Here is a 23,927-nt window from a genome sequence, read left to right as displayed (position 1 = left end):
TTGTTTTATAACTGATTCAATGCACCTCTCACACTAAATTTCGATCGCTAATGAAAAATAACACTATCGCATCCACACCACTTATAATTATAATCAAATTATGATAGGTTTTTTTTTGGAAATATCTGTTAGTTAAGTACTTTCTGTGTTATTAGCGATTTCCGCCATCAAAATCGCTACAAATTTCTGGGAGCCGCCATCTTGAAACGTTCGCGCCGAACTTATCGTTCAATAAGACCGAATCGGAAACGAACGATCATTGGCGAACGTTCGCTGTAACTGAACGCCTCTGCGCACTACAGTTGGTCCACGGTCGCCCAAATCATTTTGGCCAATCAGAACACTGATCTTGAATCAGGGGAGAGGATAGGCTATAGTAAGTGGTGGTGATCTCCCTTTCTGTTTTGAACTTGTTTAACAAGGGTTTTTAGAGAGTCCAGAGAATTTTATTCTCGTCAGTATTTTATACTGACCAAAGCTTACATACTATAAAACAGCTGTTGTTGACCAGAGACTACGTTGCAGTTTAAGAGAACCGCGTTGCGTGACATTTAATCGTTTGAAAGTGCTCGTTTAGAATTTGTAATTTGATTTCGCGACGTTACCTATTTAAAAACTGAACGTTGTTAAACTTGTTTGGAAAATCCAGGTTCGGATTGTATTTGAATTCGGGCGTTTGTTTGTTGTCATGTTGTATTTTGAGTTTTTAAACTTCCCCAGGGTTCGTGGAACGATGTCCTTTGTTATTCTCATACCGACAATAAATAAATTTTGATTTGATTTGATTCAGGAAGCCTTTTGTTTAATTTATTCTGGAATCCGGAGAACTGCCCCCTTATTTTAAAGGTGGCGGAGAGGTGCCCCCCCATCAAATCGGTAGGGGCGGAGAACTGCCCCCCCTGTCAGAATTTAGTAGGCGGATATCTGCCCCCCCCCCATCAAATCTGTAGGGGCGGAGAACTGCCCCCCCCCCCCCGGTGTCATATTAGTTATTAGTTACATAGTGAAAACAATACTTACGGGTAATTTTACATTATCGCCGTACACATTTTATCCGGTAACAAATTAATTTCAGTACAAGTATATTGCCATTTATCAAACTGAATAACACAAATTGTCTAGAGGCATGTGATAATACTGTTTAAGGCCCTTGGTACGCATCTTCACCACTCGCTATGCATGAATGCCATGTAAAAGTCGTGTTTTAATAAGAGCGCGAAACATAGTCGAGATCCACACAGGAAACGCGTGCATGTTAATACTGGCCATGTGTCGCAACTAAATATAGACGTGCAACTCAGTACTTATGGAGGAAAAGTTACATCGGAATTAATTTACATTATAAAGATAGTATTGACCCATGGAAAAATAAAAGTAACTAAACGTATAAAAAAGTAAATTAATAGGCAAAGCAAAGGCAATAATTTAGCTGACTTGAAGAAAAAAGTAAACACTGGGGGCTGACGAGGTATAAGCGTAGTCCGTTTCGCTACGAAGTCGGGTATATGTTTTTCTACGAAAACATTGTGTACATACACATGACATCGAAGAACGGATTAGTGGAAATTTGTGTTTAAAACAGGTAAGATTATGCTTTTGTAATAACAAAACTCTGAATTTAAGCACAATGACATTTCATAGGTCTGTTACATCAAATTATGATTCAACATGTGTCTGGTTTATGCGTTAAACATTAAATTTACCGCTGATTTATCAAACCGAAGTCAAGTTTTATTTTACAAAAATGCAATTAAGGTTTACAACTATGTTTAATTGACACAATTTTACAATTTCCATATTGATGTATGTATCGTTAAGCCACTGGTGTGTTCAGAAATGTAAAGGGTGACCCAGTTGTCAGAAATAAAGGCTAAATAGTATTATTATGTATGATCGTGTCTCTGACAGCATACGAATATGCCTCGCTACGACAACGCTTTAGCGTGTATGCGTTTCTCACAGAGGACGTATTGGTTATCTCTCAAAGGCGAAATAAAGAACATGTTTTTTAAAATACAGAGTCATGGAGTGGCTGGATGTTTCCTTTGAGAAAGAGATAGTAACAACGACACAACATGATCCGAAGCGCACAGTCGACATGGTAATGCACATTATTATGATATAAATAAATTCACGACTAGGCCAAAGGAAACGATCAAAATCGAAAATCCATATATAAGACGACAGTTGAGAGTCGAGAACCTATTGTCGTCGGTCTCAATAAAATTTACGCATCTTCACCTTGTGACAATCCCTTATACGTTCTTTTGGACAGAGACCGACGATAGGTTTTTAGCATACGGTATTCTTTATCAAATAACATTCGATGCTCGTTATGTTATCTCGAAACTCTGCTTATGTCAAAGTAAATCCCATGTCCCAACTTCGATCCTTCTTTATCTCATACGGATTTTTACATTTTATCTGTCAAAGCGATTTTCTTGAAAATCGGTTACCGCCAACTAATTTTTAGATGAATTTCATGTTCGTATACATGATTTTACCGGTAAAATCAACACCTGTAACAGCCGTAAGGTGTGGAAAGTAGGTACCCAATGGCACAAATCCGCAATTTCCTAATAAATGTATTGTTGTTAAGGCTTGACAGTGGGTTTCTGTCACAGGTTATTGTTTACTGTGTACATGACGGCCGGTAAATTTACCTCGTGTTACAATGTGGTTAAGGTCCGGTCTCACTATGATGCCGGCGGAGCCCCGGTGCGTGATCAGGCATCTACCGGGATGAACCGGGGCCATACCGGGATGAACCGGTGCTCCACCGGGATGAACCGTAGACGACCGGGGACAATCGGGGCTCCACCGGTAAAATATTAAAATGTTTAATACCTCCGAGATGAACCGCGAGTCACCGGGAAGGACCGACAACGACCGGCGTGGCACTGTGAACAACCGGGACTGCACCGGTACGTCACCATAGCTCCACCGGAGCCCAAACAGACCCCGGCAGAGCTACGGGGAGCCTGGTGAATGCCGACAGAGTCCCGGTATAGATTCGGTACATAATTAAACCGGCGCTCTGACGGTTCCATCCCGGTTGTGTCTACATTGTCCGAAGGTACCACTGGCTCGGGAAATATCTGACAATGGGCGTGTTAATTCGTGATATCTTTCGCACAGGACTTTCTGTCACTGTAGATTTTGTCGGAATTATCAATTTGCCAGAAACCGGATTGAATGTAATATTTTCAGAATACTTTTAATGTCGCCACCCATAATATTGAACGTTCGATTTCTGTATTGTACACCTGGTCCAGTGTCACAAGGCATCTCCCACATAAAGGGAACCTTTTCGTTTGGATGCTCATGCGCACAATTAAGCACAGCATCTTTTGCACTGGGAAATGGTAGTCTGCAGTAACTGCAAACTGCATGTGATATGTCCTGAAAAGGATACAGAGACTTCGTTGAGTAACCTATACATTATATTTGTACTTCGTAGCACAACCAATACATACTCTGTGCGAAACCTATACATAAAGCGACTTGTAATTTCCTTCGAAACAAAGCATCTGAATAATTAAAATACATGTTCGTAACCGTTTTTTTACTTTAAAATGTGTAATGTACAATGAATCAAAGTAACATGTAGTTTAATTCGATTTAAGTTACCGTAATTGGCTTTTTTAACATAATAACCACCTTATGCATGCTTCAAATCAAAATATTTCGATTTTACCTCAAAATAAATGTACAGGCTGAAACTACGCACATGTGTTATTAGTTTTTTATTGAAAATAAGTACCTACCATTACTGGATGTTCCGTTCTCTAATCCATAAACACCAGAAAATATGAAACTCGCCTGATTAAGTAGTGTATGTACACAATGTTTTCGTAGTAAAACATATACCCGACTTCGTAGCGAAACGGACTACGCTTATACCTCGTCAGCACCCAGTGGTAAAGTGAAGTCGAATTAATAATCAATTTATTTATGTTGTTTAGTTAATTCATGTGAAATACAAAATAACATACATAAATACACACATTACATGCATACATACATTCACAGTTACAATCATACATACATACATTCAGACATACATTAAAAAATATATACATGCTTACATAAACGTTCAAAACATACATTCATGCATACATACAATCTGCAACAGTTAGCATTTTGAGCAGATCATGTCGACATGCCAAACAAACAAAATCGGTAACAGTTGCTTTAATTAGCAGCTAATTAGGCAGGCAGAGAACTTGTTACCGTTAACGATAAGCACCGCGATCTTTTAATTGGTAGACCGGACTGACCTTAATTGTTAAGAACTTGTTAGCTTTGAATAAAGCCGCGTACGGGTTTATTATATTGAACCGTCCAAATCCGTAATTGGCGAAAACAAACAAATAAATTATTGTTTTCAGCTTGCATAAGGATGGATTAAATTGCATGCTAATTGTTTGTTTTAATTACGGGGAAAATATCAAATAATTCAGCCGCGAAAACTTTTTATTAGCAAAAAGTGATTTGTTTTTCTTTGTTAACATAGACGAAAATCACGTGATTATCAAGATGGCGACGTCCATGCCGAGGCAGGTATTTTTTTGCCGTTTTATAACTTTAATTCTTGTACAACTTTATATTACTTTTGAAATTTCACTCAATTTCCAGACATAATAGCAAGAAAGTTACTGGCGTTATTGTCATTATAATACTCGTTTTATATATAGCCGCGAAATTTCTTTAATTAGGGGGCACTTCTCCGGGTCATCAATTCTGACAGGGGGGCAGTTCTCCGCCCCTTATTAATCAGCAGGGGGGCAGTTCTCCGCCCTATAAAAAAACAGTGAGGGGGCAGTTCTCCGCCCAGTGAAAAATCTTTGGGGGGGCAGTTTTCCGGGGGGCACTTCTCCTAGAGCTGTTTATTCTGTTTCAGGTGAAGAACATGTCTGGTGCAGCAGCGATGTTCGTGTTCTTATTGCCGGGGATTCCAATGTCCATCGTTTGAAGTCTGCATGTCCTCCAAATGCAAGGATTGACTTTCTGCCCGTATCTGGTGAATAATTTTTAACTGTTAATAGTTGAGTGTGAGACCCAACATGTTTCTGTGGCATGCTGCTTTATATTACCCCTTTTACTGTCTTAAATAGTCGATATAAATTGCCGCCATAATCTTTTGATGATTTTTGCGTTGGCATAATTATTTTAGCTACTGTCTTATACTGCAGTGGGGACGATTGAACTTAACCGGTACGCAACACTTAACATCAAACAGCGTACCCTAACCCTTAACACCTAACACATAACAACTTACGCAACACCTTATTATCCTTTTATCCTATATATTTCTTTAGTATCGGGGGCTACCGCCCCCAAACCCCCGCTTTGTCGATGGTTGTAAACAACTGCGTACCGGTAAAGTTCAATCTAGCCCTGCAGTGTTTGTTGCTGCCTTTGGAAAAAAGGTTGCTAATTTTAATATTTATTTGAAGCTTTGTGTACCAAATAATTGTTTTTATGCCCCCGGTAGGGTGGCATATAGCAGTTGAACTGTCAGTCTGTCCGTCCGTCCGAACACTTTAATGGTCATAACTTTTTCAATATTTAACATAGCACCGTTATATTTGGCATGCATGTGCATCTCATTGAGCTGCACATTTTGAGTGGTGAAAGGTGAAGGTCAAGGTCATCCTTCAAGGTCAAAGGTCTAATATATGGCATCTGTCCATCCGTCCGAAAACTAACATTGGTCATAACTTTTTCACTATTGACGATAGCAATTTGATATTTGGCATGCATGGGTATCTCCTGGAGCTGAACATTTTGAGTGATGAAAGGTGAAGGTCAAGGTCATTCTTCAAGGTCAAATGTCAAATATTCCGTCCGTCCGAAAACTTTAACATTTGCCATAACTTTTTAAATATTGAAGATAGCAACTTGATTTTTTTTTATGCATGTGTATCTCTTGGAGCTGAATATTTTGAGTGGTAAAAGGTGAAAATAAAGGTCATTCTTCAAGGTCAAATGTCAAATATTCCGTCCGTCTGAAAATTTTAACATTGGCCATAACTTTTTAAATATTGAAGATAGCAAGTTGATATTTGGCATGCATGTATATCTCATGGAGCTGCACATTTTGAGTGATGAAAGGTCAAGGTCATCCTTCAAGGTCAAAGGTCAAAATTTGCAATATTGAAGATAGCAACTAGATATTTGGCATGCATGTGTATCTCATGGAGCTGCACATTTTTGAGTGGTGAAAGGTCAAGGTCATCCTTTAAGGTCAAAGTTTGAATACATGTACATGGCTTCAAAGCGGTGCAATAGGGGGCATTGTGTTTCCAACAAACGCATCTCTTGTTTTTAAAGAAATGCTTAAAACTCCACTGAATATTGCTTCAATACCCAAAAAGATATTTTACCCTAACAGTTTCATGGTATTTACATGTACACGTCATGTATATTATTACACTGATAAAACATGTATTATGGAATCAAGCAAAATACCCTTTCTGCTGTAACCAAAATGGGGAAAAAGATTGCAAATCCAGAAATTTGACGCAACATAGAACAAGTGAGATAAATATTAACAAAGATAAGCTTGCTTGTCTCGAACATAGCAATGATGACTATTTTTCATAATATTCAATAACAAATGACAACTCAAGAAAAATTATTGCAAATGAAAACCAATTCCAAATGGAAGATCTTATTTTACTATGCAGGTGCAAAGTATGTGTCTGACCGGAAGGGCTTTAGAAAGCTGCTGCATCAAGAGCTGATGTCAGGTTGTTACGACATATTGTACCTGCATCTTGGCTCTAACAATGTTTGCTGCAAGGATAGCGATTTCTACCGGTATGTTGAACAGTAATTTTTCAGTTTTAGTTTTTATTTAACCTATTTACCTTAGCTTTATTGCAGGGAACGCACTATGCTTATTGAGACACTCGAGTCTGTTCCTGGGAAGAACCAGAACTTGGTGTTTATGGAGAAGATAATGAGAACCTCCTAACTCCCTATCACTAGGCGGACACCACATCCACTACACCATTATGCTTTTACATTGGCCTGTATTATTGAATGTCCACACCAACCCCCTAACTAGAAACCCTGGATCCGCCACTGAACAGCTTAGCAGCATGAATAAAAATGAGCTTGATCAACTTAGTATCATTTTCTTATTAGATTTTTTTGGATTGGCATTTTAATGAAATAAAATAAGTTAGTTTCTCAAATATTTTTGTAGTTGTTTGTAACTTTTTATGCACCCGGTAGGGTTGCACATAGAAGTTGAACTGTCCGTCAGTCAGTATGTGTCAGTCTGTCCGTCCGTCGGGAAAAAAAACTTCGACGTTGGCCATAACTTTTGCATTATTAAAGATAGAAACTTGATATTTGGCATGCGTGTGTACCTCATGGAGCTGAACATTTTTAATTGGTGAAAGGTCATCCTTCAAGGTCAAATGTCAAATATATGGCGTCTGTCCGTCTGAAAACTTTAACATTGGCCATAACTTTTTCAATATTAAAGATAGCAACTTGATATTTGGTGTGCACGTGTATCTCATGAAGCTGCACATTTTGAGTGGTGGAAGTTCAAGGTCACCCTTCAAGGTCAAAGGTAAAAAAAAAAAACACAAAGCGGCGCAATATGGGGCATTGTGTTTCTGACGAATACATCTCTATTTAATAATTGTTTGTGATGGGAAGATAATACAATGAGCAACTAATACCATTACCTTATTATCCCTTGCCATAGGAGGAGGGATATTGTTTTGGGGTTGTCTGTCCGTCTGTCTTTCCATCTGTCCGTCCAGCACTTTTGTGTCCGGAGCCATATCTTGGAAGTGCTTTGGCGGATTTCATTGAAACTTGGTATGAGTATATATATGGATAAGAGGATGATGCAGGCCAAATGGCATCGTACACCATCTGTTAATAGCAGAGTTATGGCCCTTTGTTTCTTAAAAAATGCTTCTTTAGTGTCAAATATAACACTTTTGTGTCCAGAAGCATATTGGCAGGGTATATCAATTCAATGAATTTGCTTGTTATTTTTAGTTGTGTGACTGAGATCCTTGATGTTGTATTCAGTGTGTGCACTGAAATACACGTGGTGCTTTGCGTGATTCTTCCACGTGATTTTGATGTGAGAATGTTTCCCCGATGGCCACTCTCAGGGGCACAGTTGAGGAACTACTGCCAGTGGATAAGGAGCGCAAACAGCATGCTGTGGGAACTGAGTCACCATGTGCCTTCTGTGAGATACATGGACTATGGAGCAACTAAACAGGTATAGGGAAAGATCTAGAGTGAAATAGGAAGTTTCTCAGCAACTGTTGCATGGAATTTCATCATCATGAAACTTAAAATAAATATATGCATCATTATACTGCGGTGGACCAATCCCAAATTCTGTTCAGACATCCTTCTTTGCTCAAGAGATATGCCCCCTTAATTGGTGAAAATTGACTCATTGAGCAGTTTTGTTGCAATTACTGGTTTCTTAATAACTTTTACATGAAATATCATGAATTTTAAAATAGATGTATTACTTTGTGGTGGTACACTTGCACGTTTTGTTGGTTTCAGCTCTAGACGTAAAGCCCCATAATTAAAGATATCTGTCTGTGCTGTAATATGGAAGTTAATGAAATTAAAAAATAAACATGTATTATCATTTTTTTAGAAGTTCTTGCATAAGTTTCGTCAGGATGATCATTTTGGTCAGTTCAGAGTTGTACACTCTAATTGATTGAAACTAAAATATTTTTTCATTCGTTGAGGGAAACCAGTTCATTTAATTTGCTGCTTAAATATCTTAGTTATGTTTAAAACAAATTAGTACGGTAACTATCTATAATCAAAATTTAATTTTAAGAAGTCCCTGTACTTGTCCCATGATGGACTACATCTGAGTGCTGAAGGGGCTAGGAGGTGTTTAGCATCCATACAGGACGACCTGCCAAACCAGCTGTGTGTGGAGGCTGCTGTTCAAGATCCTACAGAATGGCCAGCTCTCTCAGCCACGGAAGTACCGGTTCAGGAGCATGACAGCACCATAGCACTCTTTTCGGATATTGTGCAGACTGTGAGTTTAGTGCTACAACAAAGTGGACTGCATTTATGAGCCATAAGCAAATGTGATTTATGCACAAAACTGCAATTCTGCGTCAGGCTAAAACCTTAACATTGACTCTAAAATCAAAGCACTTCCACCTACAAATATTCATAACAATTTGATTTTGCTGTAATGTTTATATTTTTGATTAAAATAAGCCGTTTAAAAAAAGTATAATACCTGTATTATGGTTAAATAAATTGTAGGGAGCTCAACCAGAGATTCAAGACAAGGTGGATGCAAGTGAAGTACCAGTTCCCAGGGACATTAAGCCTCAGACACATAAAATAACGGTAACTTTTCTATGCATTTAATCGTACAGATATTTCATCATTCTTAATGAACATTTATAAAGTGATTGCAATCCAGTATTGATTGCTCATATGGCTTGTTACAGCCTATAAATTAATGTTATGTCTAGAGCCGTAAAGCTGGGCACCCTGTCATGTCTCTTTTTAGCCTCGCCTTTTTGCCCCTGCTCAGCACCATAATGCCCTTCATTATTGGTAGCTGTAAGGCAATAGTTGGACTGCGGGTCCTATACTTTTAAAGCAATGCCTTTAATCATCTAAGGCATTGTTTGTCATTAAGTGGTAAACATGAAAAGTTCAACAGATGTCTTTGTGTGAAAGCCAGACCACAGAGTTGATGTCATAACCATTCAGTTATATCAGAACATAACATTCTGTAATTGTATAAAAAATAAACTAGTTAGTTTATATAATTTTGTTTTCCTTATTTTCACACACACAATTCATTCTCAGGTTGTCACAGCCAGAGCTAAGAGGTCTGCAACCAGAAATGTCAAAAGATATGGAAAGAAGGTAAAAAATACCGTTAATTTCAGATAACCCTCACTGTTTCATTGTGGAAATGTCCTACTAATTCTAAAAACAAGTTTTTTTTTTGTTGAAAAAAAACCCACAACCAAACCTATTTTGAAAGTAAAATATAAGTAAAAGACCATATTAGTGTTATTATTTTGAGGACATCTTTCCTTTCTGTTCTCTTCTGCATATTATTATATAATTGTTGTTATTTTTCAAAATAGTCAACTTTGGTGGATGAGGTTTTGCACTTATGCCATGCCTGTACATGCATGTGTAAATTGTTTCAGTTGGCAAAGAAATGCCACACAAGGTATATAAAGCTTGATTGGTGCCTTTGTTATTGTTGAAATTTTTGTTTGCATGTACATGCATGTGTTAATTGTTTCAGTTAACAAAGAAATGCCACAATGTTTAATGTGCTTCATCCTATAACTTTGAAACTTTATATGTAGCTGCACCTTGATGAGTTATACATGCCACACCCTTTTTTGTGTCACTAGGTCAAAGGTCAAGATCACTGTGAACTCTTAAAAAAAAGAAACTGAACCTGCAGCCGAGCGTTGGCACCTGCTATGCGGTGCTCTTGTTTTTATTCATCATCATGTTACTGGTAGTGAAATCTGTGTGAAATAAATAGCCATAAAATACCGATAGGGAAAGCACAGTAAATAAATGCAGATTTATACATGTTATCAAGGAATAGGAAGCTTGTTTGGTGCATTTTGTTTTGTTTTTTTTGCTTTCGTTGAAAAAATCTATTTGTTAACATTTACATGTATTATATCCTTGAAGTCATTAATTTCTGGCACATCTTTTTATGCCGCCGAAGGAGGGCATATAGTCTGTCTGTCACACTTTACGTTTAGGTTTCGAAAAATGCTCATAACTTCTATGTCGCTTCAGATAGCAACTTCATATTTGGCATGCATGTGTATATTGACAAAGCCTTTCCATGAGCACACAAATTTTGACCCCTGTGACCTTGACCTTGAACTTAGGGTCTGCGTTTAGGTTTCGAAATCTGTGTTTAAGTTTCGAAAAAAGCTCATAACTTCTATCAAGCGTTTATAGGGGGCATAAGTCATCCTATGGTGACAGCTCTTGTTTACCTATATATACATAAATGTAATGCATTCTTAAGTAGTTTCATAAAAATCACCTTTCTTAATGGAATTACATACAACATAAACATATGCCAACATAAGGCACTCATAGTTGCTTTATTTTTAGACACCCCAACAATATTTATTAGCGAGGCTGTTTTCGGAGAAAACCCGAGGTATTGTCATAGCCTGCTTGTCGTCCACCGGCGTCGTGCTTAAACCTTATCATTGGCTCTAAAATCAAAGTGCTTCCACCTTCAACTTTGAAACTTCATATGTATATGCACCTTGATGAGTTCTACACACCACACCCATTTTGGGTCACTAGGTCAAAGATCAAGGTCACTCTGACAAGCTTTCGCAGCCGAGCATGGCACCCGTTATGCGGTGCTCTTGTTTTATATTAAAACTTGCTGCATGAATGCTATTACTGCAGTAACTCTCTTGTTAGTTTCATGTCAAATAGGTTTAATCGTTTTGTTAGTTTTATATTGACGGTCATTGGAATTAGTGGTCGTCCAATATTGTCCGGGACAACAAAAATATAGTTCAGACATAGTTTCCCTTTTTTACTGGATGGCAATTTTTAGCCTGAATGAATATTAATTTTACATGATTGTGCATTCACAGACACTGCATTAATGATCCTGTTTTTTCGTCATGCATTAAAGGTCATGCTGCAGTGGATTTGTTTACCTTGACATTACTGAAGATGTGGCTGTTTTCCTGCCTGCATACAAGTTGAATGGCTTATGCTTGGTACTAATTTTATGACGATATGCTCCATACTTTTTAACACTTTCCATCTTGACAATTTACATAAATATTTCTTTCATAGGTATTTTCATTACTTTGATTTTAATATAAATCAGCAGAATGTGTGTTTGATTCATCTGTGTCCTATTTGTATGTATCATAATATAGTAATTGGTTCAAGCATGAAAGACAATGATTGCCCTGTTTATATGACACTATATTTGTAGCATGCCAATTGATCTGATAGCATGGCACAATGCTATAAACAAATTTTATGTTTTCATTGAAAAGAATGAATTTAATGAAAGGGATGTATTCACATTATTTCAAATCATCTTCAAAGGTATACGCTTTTCAAATTATATAACCGGTAGTAATTTGTAGCATTTGTACTGGTAATATGGACTGATAGCATAATAACTTTTCAGAAACGCAAGAAGATGGAAGTCAAGACTGGTAAGGTTAAAAGGGAGAAACCTACCATGACAAAAAAGAAGAACAAACAGATAAATCAATGACAGAAAGTATTCTTTCTTGTCAGATAAACAAAACTTGTTCAAGAAGATCCTTTAAAACACACATTCATCCTTTCATGTATGGTCATTTAGATGTTCTACAAATACAGTAAAACCAAGCTTTAAAGACGACACAAAGAACCTTATAAAATTAGTCTAAATAGCTGGTATTCTTACAATTCAGGTATAATTGATTATCACCAATTACCTGTTAAGCGGGGTTTTGGTGTATGTAAGTCTTCCATGTGCAAGCTTTTCAGGACCAGTCCTGGGCCTGTATTGAATTCATTATAATGTAAAGATGTTCTAAAGTATGAACCAATTGTGGTACATGTTTTTGTTTTGTTTCAATTTCCATGAGTTTTTCACAAATATTACTTAGACGCGATTTTAGAATCCTCAGGCTGAGTGGTATTTTTTAGGTCCCTTGCTACAATTGCCCAAACTGCAGGGTGTGCTGCTCATCTGAAGATGCCCTGCTCGACCATTTTATAACGAAGCATTCATCGTGGAAAGTTGATAGGCCTGACACACTTTTCAATCAGGTTTTTAAATGGAACACATATTGTTGTATAGCTTTATGTTATGTAAATATACTCTTAAGATTTTGAATGAAAAAATATAATACTTTTTCTCCCCTAACAGTTTAACCTGAGGGGACTTATGGTTTGCGCTCTGTGTGTCCGTCATTCTGTGAGTCTGTCACTTTTTCTGGATCCTGCGATAACTTTAAAAGTTCTTCATATTTTTTCTTGAAACATGGATATATGGCAATATGGACATTATGTACGTCATTTCATTTTGTTCCTCATCAAAATTTCTGGTTGATATGGCAACAAATATATATAATGAAAAAAAAAATCCAAAAAAATCTGATAATGGTGGAACCTGTAGGGGACATACATTGCTTGGCAATAGTCTTGTTTGTCTAGTAAGTATTGTATTAAAGGAAGAGTTATTCTATTATAGGAAGATGAAATCAACGTGCCATCCAACATCCATTGCCACCGAGACACTGAAGAGACGCCCCAACAAGATGACAACGCCGCAAATGAAGATCAAGTCAATGTGCCATCCCACTTCTTTTTCCAACGAGACACTGACGAGACGCCCCAACAAGATGTAGACACTTCACAGCTTCTTCTTATTCTTTCAAATGACGTTGAACTTAACCCTGGACCGGTGAGATATTCCTGCCTAATAAACAATATTAGTGGGCAAGTTCCTTAATCAGAGGAATTTTAACCTTGTTAATGTTCTATAAATAAATATATATATATATATATATATATATATATTATATGTGTGGTTAGGGGAATTTGAGGAAGGTGCTTGTTTGAAATTATTATCTCATATATTGACCATTTTCTATTTGTATGCCCCAAGATCAAATGATCGGAATATATTGTTTTTGGCCTGTCTGGTTGGTTATAAGAGAAATATAAGTACTTTACTAAATTCGAAGGTTTGTAGGCACTTAAACTTATTTAAATCATATACTCACATGTGGGAAGATTTAATTCATACAACTATTGATAACAATGATGATGAAGAACAGCAGTTATTTGATGACAATATTGATGATGAAATGCCTGTTTCGGTTACATTAAGTACTGCTGCATACAATAACTTCAATGAGGAATCTGGACTTTGGAATTTTAAGTGTAGAAGTAAACATTCTCCCAGACTTAAAGACAATAATGAGTTAAGGAAAAATATCATAAAGGACCTGTATTATTTCCAGATATTCCAGACAATACCGGTCCCTGTGGAAGCGGTTGGCTCAAGCGAGAAGATGACGATAATTACAGTGAAAATGGACTGACCATACACGAAAGACAAAGGACATTAAATATTTACACAAATTTTGCACCTGTAAAATGTGACATTCATATACGTGAATGCTATAATTCAATTAGTAAGCCATGCAGAATTCTTTGGGATGAAGGGGACTTAGATTGTTTACATGTATTAAGTAGGGATACAGCAGCAGGAGATGAAATAGGGTGGGAATTTGTATCTATGGTTATGAATTCTAGTTGCACTTTTTCCTCTTACTGCCAGTTTAAAAATGAGATGTATAAAACTCGCCACAATAAGGCTAGGTTTATGGATCAAACAGTTTTTTTTTATTTTTGGTTCAGTTGGGCTTCAAACATGAAAATAGATTTCCATATACCCTGTGGTGTATGTGGTTATGGTCCTAAGAGATTGTGCTGTGATGGTACAAAAGTAGGGGTTGGATTTCGGAATTCAAATTATGAGGAAATTACAGAAACAAACCATGCTTTGGGCATTAATAATACGCTGCATCGTAGAATGGATAGATGTTTTTTTGAAAATTTGAATGGAATTGACAAGAAATGATTAACCTTCGAACTTCTTTAGATTACATTGCTCGGAAAGAACTGAATGAAATTAAAGAGAATGAAATTATTCCAGAGAGGGATTTATTGGACCGTATCGAGTTGTTAAAACAAGCACTGCCCTCTGAAGTTTTGGGTTCCTTCGAATAATTTTATCAAATGAGTGATAATGAACGAGTTGCATATTCAAATGTTTTAAAAATGCTAGCCACAACAGCGTCCATTACAAGCCTTGTACCCCCTGCATATTGTTACAAAATTCAACTATTATTAAATAGCCCCAATATTGAAAATGATCGATTTAATAGTATTGTTAATGAAACTCGTTCGTTTGCACCTGAACTAAGAGATTTAATTTGCGAGTCTTTAATAAGCAACAATGAAATATTGCCTGATGACATTAGATTATTTTTGCAATATCTAATTAATGAATCAATGTCATTGCAAGTTACTGAACCAGAACCACCTGTACCTCAACTGGGCACATACAATCCTGAAAAGTTTGGAAGGGCCTATTATTTTTAGCTCATCTATTTTTTGAAAAAAAAATATGAGCTATTGTCATCACCTTGGCGTCGGCGTCGGCGTCCGGTTAAGTTTTGCGTTTAGGTCCACTTTTCTCAGAAAGTATCAATGCTATTGCATTCAAACTTGGTACACTTACTTACTATCATGAGGGGACTGGGCAGGCAAAGTTAGATAACTCTGGCGTGCATTTTGACAGAATTATGTGCCCTTTTTATACTTAAAAAATTGAAAATTTTGGTTAAGTTTTGCGTTTAGTTCCACTTTTCTCAGTAAGTATCAATGCTATTGCATTCAAACTTGGTACACTTACTTACTATCATGAGGGGACTGGGCAGGCAAAGTTAGATAACTCTGGCATGCATTTTGACAGAATTATGTGCCCTTTTTATACTTAGAAAATTGACAATTTTGGTTAAGTTTTGTGTTTAGGTCCATTTTATTCCTTAAGCATCAAAGCTATTGCTTTCATACTTGCAACACTTACTAACTATCATAAGGGGACTGTGCAGGCAAAGTAATGTAACTCTGACTGGCATTTTGACAGAATTATGTGCCCTTTTTATACTTAGAAAATTGAAAATTTGATTAAGTTTTGTGTTTAGGTCCACTTTATTCCTACAGTATCAAAGCTATTGCTTTCATACTTGCAAGATTTATGAACTATCATAAGGGGACGGTGCAGGCAAAGTTATGTAACTCTGACTGGCATTTGGACGGAATTATGGGCCCTTTATACTTAGAAAATTGAAAATTTGGTTAAGATTTATGTTTTGGTCCACTTTACCCCTAAAGTATCATAGATATTGCTTTCATACTTGGAACACTCACAAACTATCATAAGGGTACAGTAAAAGGACAAGTTGCATAACTCTGGTTGTCATTGTTACGGAATTATGGCCCTTTTTTGACTTAGTAACTTTTAATATATGGTTAATTTTTGTGTTTCGATCCACTCGAAGTATCAAGGCTATTGCTTTCAAACTTCAAATACTTACATGCTATCATGAGGTTACTGTACCTGGCAACTTGAATTTTACTTTGACCTTTGAATGACCTTGACTCTCAAGGTCAAATTATTAAATTTTGCTAAAATTGCCATAACTTCTTTATTTATGATTAGATTTGATTGATACTTTGATGAAACTACTCTTACCTGACATACCACAATAGACTTCACCCAAACCATCCCCCGTGCCCCCCCCCCCCCCCCCCCCCTCCCCCCTCCCCCCCCTAATTTTTTTTTTTTTTTTTTTTTTAAGATCATCTCACAAATGACCACCACACCCTCACACTATACCCCCACCCCCCCACCCCACCCCACCCCCCCAATTTTTTTGTTGATTATTATTTTATTTTTTTTTAAGATCATCTCACAAATTATCACCACACCCTCACACTATACCCCCCCCCCCATTTTTTTTTAAAAACGGTTATGTTTGAAATACCGTCCAACCATCGCACCCAACCCCCCCCCCCCGATTTTTTTTTTTTTTTTTTTTTTTTTTTTCGCTTTTTTGGAAGATAATGTAATAAATGTCCACAACCCCACACTATACACCCCTCTTCACTCCACTCCTCCCTCCTTTGTGATTGAAAATGAGAGTCCCTTCACCTTTAAAAAGAAAATAGATGAGCGGTCTGCACCCGCAAGGCGGTGCTCTTGTTATGAATCTGGGTTAAAGTTAAGAAGTGTAAGAAAGTTTTCCATTGACAATGATAGCTGTGTTAAAAGAAATATAGACCATGACGATACGACTTTAGAATTTGAAAAATGTCAAAAGCTTTATTCTAAAGTTGAAACTTCTGCTCGAGGAACATCAACATTATTTCTTTGGTTCTGTGCAGACCATGGACATTGCTATGGTTTCCACATGACTGGGGCAGAAGGAAGAAAAGATCCCGCATTATCACTCTATAGCTATTTAGAAACCCCTCCACAAGACGTGTTTTATGACTTTGCATGTAATTTACAAGAATATTGCCTAAACAGAGAAAGTGGATACTATAAAAATGAACATTTTTTTCATGACATTTTCCATGGCTACTCCCACAAATGTTCTAGTGCTTTTACAGCTAGCAGACTTCAAGGCTTTGAATCTGTAAATTCTGAAATATGTGAACAATTCAACAGCTTTATACAGTGCATTAAAAGGTCGGCCCGTCAGATGTCACAGTCACACTATTGCTTTTACCTACAATTCTTTTTAAATAACTGAATGGAATAAGAAGAAAAAATTATCATATGAAAAAAGATAAGAATTGCTTTAGCTGGGTTAGTTTAATGTGATACTTAAATGATCTATAATTTTAAGTTCATCTGAACTTTGAATACTTACTATTGCATCTTTTGATGCTTTTTACTATTTAAAGACTGAGCGAGTAAACACATACTATGTATTATTATGCAATAATTGTTTTGTGTTTATATCTCAACTGAGCATAAAGTGCTCAGGGTGAGCTATTGTGAATGGTCTTGGTCCGTCATGGGTCAACATTTTTTACTTAAACAACATCTAACCTCTGTGCCAATCTTAATGAAACATGGCACGAGTTTTCTTGCATGAACCTCTTTCAAAGTTGTTAATGAAATGCATTCCATGCATAAATCTGGTTGCAATGGCAACCAAAAGGAAAGCTTATATATTGGCATAAAACATCGTCTGGTTGACCTCCTTCGTGAATTTCAAAATATGCTATACCCAACTCACAGGCAAATTTGTCCTTATTTGCTCATAGTGAACACTTCTTTTAAATGGCCAGGAAGAGAGTTCAAGTTTATAGACAAAAGCAACAGTCAGATGAGCGATATAGTGTCATCATGGCACCTTTATAGTTTAATCATTTATGAAAAATTGTCAATGATATGTTCTGTGACTTGTATGATTTGCAGTATTCATTTCGCTGTCTTCATGCACCTTACAAAAGCCATTTTATTATCAGTGTTCCTGATTCTGTTGTAGCATTTATTCTTGAAATTCGTTATTTTTCATATTTTTCCTAATTGTTATGCTCCCGAAATACAATTTCGCCGGAGCATATAGTTTCCAGTTTGTCCTTCCTCACTAGTTTCCCATAGCACCTTCAATTCTTTACCGATCTCTTTCATATTTGGCATGTAGGTACCTTGCATGGACCTTAACCTTTTGATGAGGTCACTGGGGTCAAGGTCACCAAGGCTAATAATAGATTTTTCCGTCACACTTTTGTCACAGTTTCTCATAGCACATTCAATACTTTAACGATCTCTTTCATATTTGGCATGTAGGTACCTTGCATGACCTCTTCTTTTTGATGAGGTTTGAGGTCACTGGGGTCAATGTCACCGAGGCTAATAATAGAATTTTTTAAGGTGGTTATTAACACATAGATTGACATAGCGCATCATCGGGGAGCATCCATCAGTTTCACTGATATTCTTGTTGTATGTTATATACGTGATCATAGATACTGTAAATTTTGTCTTATGCGACATGTTTATAATGTAGAAGATGAGTACCCTGTGTTTATGCAGTGCCCATTATATAACACAGATATGATTTGTTTATTCCGCAGTGTTTGAATGAAATGGAAACTTTGGTTTGTTCAATATGTTAATGGCCGATGAAAATGACAAGCACATATTTTTGAATGTGTGCATGTGCATGCTAATATATAACAACTACGTAATTATCATGCAAATTAGCTGTCATTTTAATTCTGCATGCTTGTATTGCATTGTTTATTTATATCTGATAAAAAATACTGATTCTTAGGTTACTTTATAAGTATGTTACTATTTTGCATGCTTACATGTTATAGGTAGTTAATTATAAATTAATCCTTGTTTTGGTGGTATTATAATGTATAGCAGCATTTGTTCTACGAAAGTGCATGCGTGTTGCATCATATGACTTTGTTTTCTTTAACTATTCAGGTTATTTTATATAATTATGAAATTAAACTATGTATTATGGCCCTGTGGCCTGACTGCAAATAAATATTCGTATTTGTATACAGTTTTTGTAATGTGATGTATCATGTTGTTTCACTTTTTGATCAATATAACTATTATGCATACAATGTGTTATTATTCTTACCTCAAAGGAGCCATATCAATACAAATTACAACTTTCCTTCAAGTGAACAGGTTGACACGAGTGACTGGTGTATCGGGCATATCTAGGTTTTAAAAATGACAATGAGATTTACTATGCGGTTAAACATTGTTTTAACTGGTGACACGACTACAAGCGGTACATTTACCGGTAGTTTCATACAAATGTTACATAAATTCATGTGCCATATCAAGTACAAGCGGCACGTACATCGATAGTTCGCATACCCATGTTCAAGTACTAGTAATATCTATTACAAGAGACAATTGTACCTTAGTTGGCATGTTCAAGTGAACAATGTCGCATGCGTGATATCATTCAAGCGTCACGTGTATCGGTGGTTTATATACGCATATTCAAGAGATCCATGTCGCATGCGTGACATAACAAGCGCCACGTGTACCAGTAGTTTGTATACCCATGTTCAAGATACATAACGCACGTGATATCAATTACAAGCGGTACATGTACTAGTACTTTGATATTAATGACGAGCGTCACTTGTAACGGCGGTTGACATACGCATGCCCAAGAGATCCATGTCGCCTGAGTGATGTTCATGGCAAGCGTCACGTGTACCGTTAGTTGACATACGCATGCTCAAGAGATCCATGTCGCCTGCGTGATGTTCATGACAAGCGTCAAGTGTGCCGATAGTTGACATACGCATGCACAAGAGATCCATGTCGCCTGCGTGATGTTCATGGCAAGCGTCACGTGTACCGTTAGTTGACATACGCATGCTCAAGAGATCCATGTCGCATGCGTGATATTAATGGCAAGCGTCACGTGTACCGTTAGTTGACATACGCATGCCCAAGAGATCCATGTCGCCTGCGTGATATTAATGACAAGCGCCACGTGCACCAGTAGTTTGTATACCCGTGTTCAAGATACATAACACACGTGTTATATCAATTACAAGCGGTACATATATAGCCTTGTTCAAGAGATCGATGTCGCCTGTGTGATAGAAATATCAAGCGCCACGTGTACCTTTAGTTGGCGTACCTTTGTTCAAGAAATCCATATCACATACGCGATATATCAAGCGTCACGTGTACCGGTAGTTGGTGTTACCTTGTTCAAGAGATCCATGTCGCCTGTGTGATAGTAATATCAAGCGTCACGTATACCTTTAGTTGGCGTACCCTTGTTCAAGACATCCATGTCACATACGTGATATTAATATAAAAGCGTCACGTGTACCGTTAGTTGACATACGCATGTTAATGAGATCGATGTCGCCTGCGTGATATTAATGGCAATCTTCATGTGTAGGGGTAGTTGACATACGCATTATCAAGTGATCCATGTCGCCTGCATGATGTTCATGGCAAGCGTCACGTGTACCGTAAGTTGACATACGCATGCTCAAGAGATCCATGTCGCCTGCGTGATATTAATGGCAAGCGTCACGTGTACCGTAAGTTGACATACGCATGCTCAAGAGATCCATGTCGCCTGCGTGATATTAATGACAAGCGCCACGTGCACCAGTAGTTTGTATACCCGTGTTCAAGATACATAACACACGTGATATACCAATTACAAGCGGTACATGTACCGGTAGTTTGTATAGCATTGTTCAAGAGATCCATTTCGCATCTGTCAACTTCATGAGAGTGCCAACCGAGATGTTTGATGAGATTCTCGCACGAGTGAGCCAAAGGATAACGAAACAGCGCAACAACTACAGACTTCCAATTGAACCAGGGATGAAGCTATCAATTGCGCTGCGGCATCTTGTGTCTGGTTCAAAGTACCGTGATATGCGATTCGGCTGGAGGGTACCCCACAACACTATTTCTCTTCTCGTGCTAAAAATAAGTACCGCTTAATTTACTATAGTGTTAAAATAAATTTAAAAAAGGCTTCTGTTAGTCATTTTAATATTTTTATATATTTTAATGTCTACGTCTAGCATCAGTTTATATGAATTGCATTGTGTTAAGTTATTGGTATAGGATAAAAGGCAAATAGATGAGTGCGCGCATTACAACACTAACCTTCTAAATTGTATATTGTAATTAGTACTGTCTTGTGCGCATATCTTGAAATGCACACAGTTATAAGAACATTTTATGAAGTAGTATATTTTTACTTTATCATCCACTCGCTAAAAGTCATAGATTATCTACTACATGTGTCATACACTTATACTCCACGCGAGCTTATTATACTGTTATCTTTTACGCGTCAGGTCTGTAGAGCAGTCATAGATGAGTATGCTGACGAGGTGATGCCGTTGCCAACAACAGCTGCCGATTGCACGCGAATAGCGGACGGCTTCAGGGACAGCTGGAATATCCCCCATACTCTTGGTGCTATTGATGGCGAACATATTGCTTGCAAATGTCCACCAAGATCCGGGTCTACGTATTTTAATTACAAGAAGTACTTAACCGTTGTCCTGCTAGCCCTGTAGGATTCTGAGTACAAGTTCGTCTGGGCTGACATTGGAGGCCGTGTTGCTGCATCCGATGCACAGTTGTGGAACGATTCCGACCTGAAGGCAGCAGCTGAGAACGGAGACCTTAACCTGCCAGAACCTGAAGTTGTGCCACATGATTCTGAGGATGTGCCCTACTTTTTCATCGTTGTACGTTGTACGTTGGTGTTCGGTACTTTTCCGTTTCTCTCACGTTGGGCGAACGTTTTGTCCGGTACTAATGCATCTCACTGCCGTTTTATCCGGTAGAAGTCCTTTACTCGCACAGTCATATCCGTTAGCCGACCGTTAATTATCAGGTACATTTCCGTTAAACGTTCGTTTTTTCCCGTTATAGCACCGGTACTTGTGCGGTCATTGTGTGTTTCCTACGCTTCACACACCGTTTGCGAGAATCTTGAGCGGCAAAGCAGGTAATTTAATCACCGGATAATCAAAATCTGCATTTTTGTGCGTTTTTTCTCCGTTGCATATTCGTAAGTCGGTCTGACCGGGCCTTGTAATTTTGTAATTTGCTCAATTCGTTTCTATCTAAAATCATTACCCATATAAATCGCGTCTATTCGACGTTAACCGGTTTCATAATAACAAAACACATTTCACAATGTATAGGCTCAAACAAACTTGGAATACTAGGGAAAACGTAGAGCAAAATAGGAGTTAGCTTCACCCAGCTCCTTTTTTTGGTTCATCGCTCCTGTCCCTTTAAGGCATCAACATTGAAATGATGAATATCCTCCAAACTTTAATTAATTTTGTCAAGTATTCGATAACAACACTCACGAAGCACATGTGCTTACACCTGTAATTAAATACATTTTACTTACAAATACCCTTGATATAACACATAATCAGAAAATGTCATCGTCTGTTCCGAATTTCCACACTGCTCACTTCTTTAGCAGCACCAGGCACCTTTTGGGATCCTAGATCTTTCCATTGGTATACTTTTGACTGTGTAGTACCATTTGCATTTCAATTTTCTTGTGGATGTATCATCAGCTACGAAAACTTAGTTTTCTATACGGTGTCAAGCGTTTGGGTATGTAGGAAGTTCGTCAGAAACGGTTAATGACGCTATTTTTGCATTGATACTTCATGCTGCCAAGCAATGACTGTATGCATACAGACACATCCTTAAACTCTATATCTACAGGCGTGTACGAGTACTTTAAAACCACAGCTCTTCTTAATATTCGTACAATAGTGTACTATAAATTAAATAATCTTATTATGTATCCCTGATTTGAAGTAATCTAAGACCAGAGCACATTTTCACCAACATTTCAAGTTGAAATAATAGACTCGTACTTATATTTTACAAGCAAAAAAAAATTATGTAGGTATCAAATTATGTTAAAATAATGAAGTGTTCTCTGTCTAGTTCTCCGTATATTGAATGCGATTGTTTTACGATAAGAATACCTAATAGGTCAAACGCTTTTCCATTGCCTTTCTAAAGTCACAGTCTTACACAGAGCAAAATTCATTTAGACAACTATCTGATTGGAATAATTTTAGGTTCATGAGGATCAATGTTGACACCAGTACTTCCTTCAACATTCAGATTTACAAAAAGCCTTATTCGTTTAATTTCTTGTTTCATAAAATACATAGTTTTGATGATTCATAAAGAGTCATTTTGATGTAAACGTCGTATTTCTTAACACTTTAGTGTGAAATTCATGAAACAACAAGATATGTGTTTGTCAGAAACACTATCAGTACGTCCCCTTCTGTGCCGCTTTGAAGCTATATATTTGACCTTGACCTTTCACCACTCAAAATGTGCAGCTCCATGAGATACACATGCATGCCAAATATGAAGTTGATATCCTCAACATTGCAAAAGTTATGGCAAATTGTTAAAGTTGGAGCAAACAAACCAACCAACCAACCAACCAACAGGGCAAAAACAATATGTCCTCCCCCCTATAGTGGAGGTGGAGGGGGACATAGAAATAACAAGATGCGTTTGTGAAACACAATGTCCCCCTATATGACGTTTGACCTTGAAGGATGACCTTGACCCTTCACTACTCAAAATGTGCAGCTCCATGAGATACACATGCATGCCAAATATCAAGTTGCTATATTCATTATAGCAAAAGTTATTGCAAAATGTTAAAGTTGGCGCAAACCAACCAACCAACAGACCAACCAATAGACCAACCAACAGACAGGGCAAAAAC

The 23,927-nt window shown here is 37.4% G+C and overlaps 1 protein-coding gene across 1 annotated transcript; it reads left to right on the top strand.

Annotated features, from left to right (window-relative positions):
* The first annotated feature begins 4,544 nt into the window (after positions 1-4,544).
* Positions 4,545-16,373, top strand: LOC127879922 (uncharacterized). The gene is made up of 11 exons (XM_052427033.1): positions 4,545-4,563; positions 4,904-5,023; positions 6,693-6,825; positions 8,032-8,263; positions 8,852-9,061; positions 9,298-9,384; positions 9,856-9,915; positions 10,209-10,231; positions 11,696-11,783; positions 13,265-13,477; positions 14,040-16,373. The coding sequence occupies exons 3-11, from the start codon at positions 6,749-6,751 to the stop codon at positions 14,118-14,120; spliced, it is 1,071 nt and encodes a 356-aa protein (XP_052282993.1). The 5' UTR covers positions 4,545-4,563; positions 4,904-5,023; positions 6,693-6,748; the 3' UTR covers positions 14,121-16,373.
* Positions 16,374-23,927: the final 7,554 nt, after the last annotated feature.

This window comes from Dreissena polymorpha, chromosome 4 (assembly GCF_020536995.1).
Source record: "Dreissena polymorpha isolate Duluth1 chromosome 4, UMN_Dpol_1.0, whole genome shotgun sequence".
Lineage (NCBI taxonomy): Eukaryota > Metazoa > Mollusca > Bivalvia > Myida > Dreissenidae > Dreissena > Dreissena polymorpha.
Note: the sequence above shows the minus strand (reverse complement) of the source record. Positions and strands in the feature narration are given on the sequence as shown.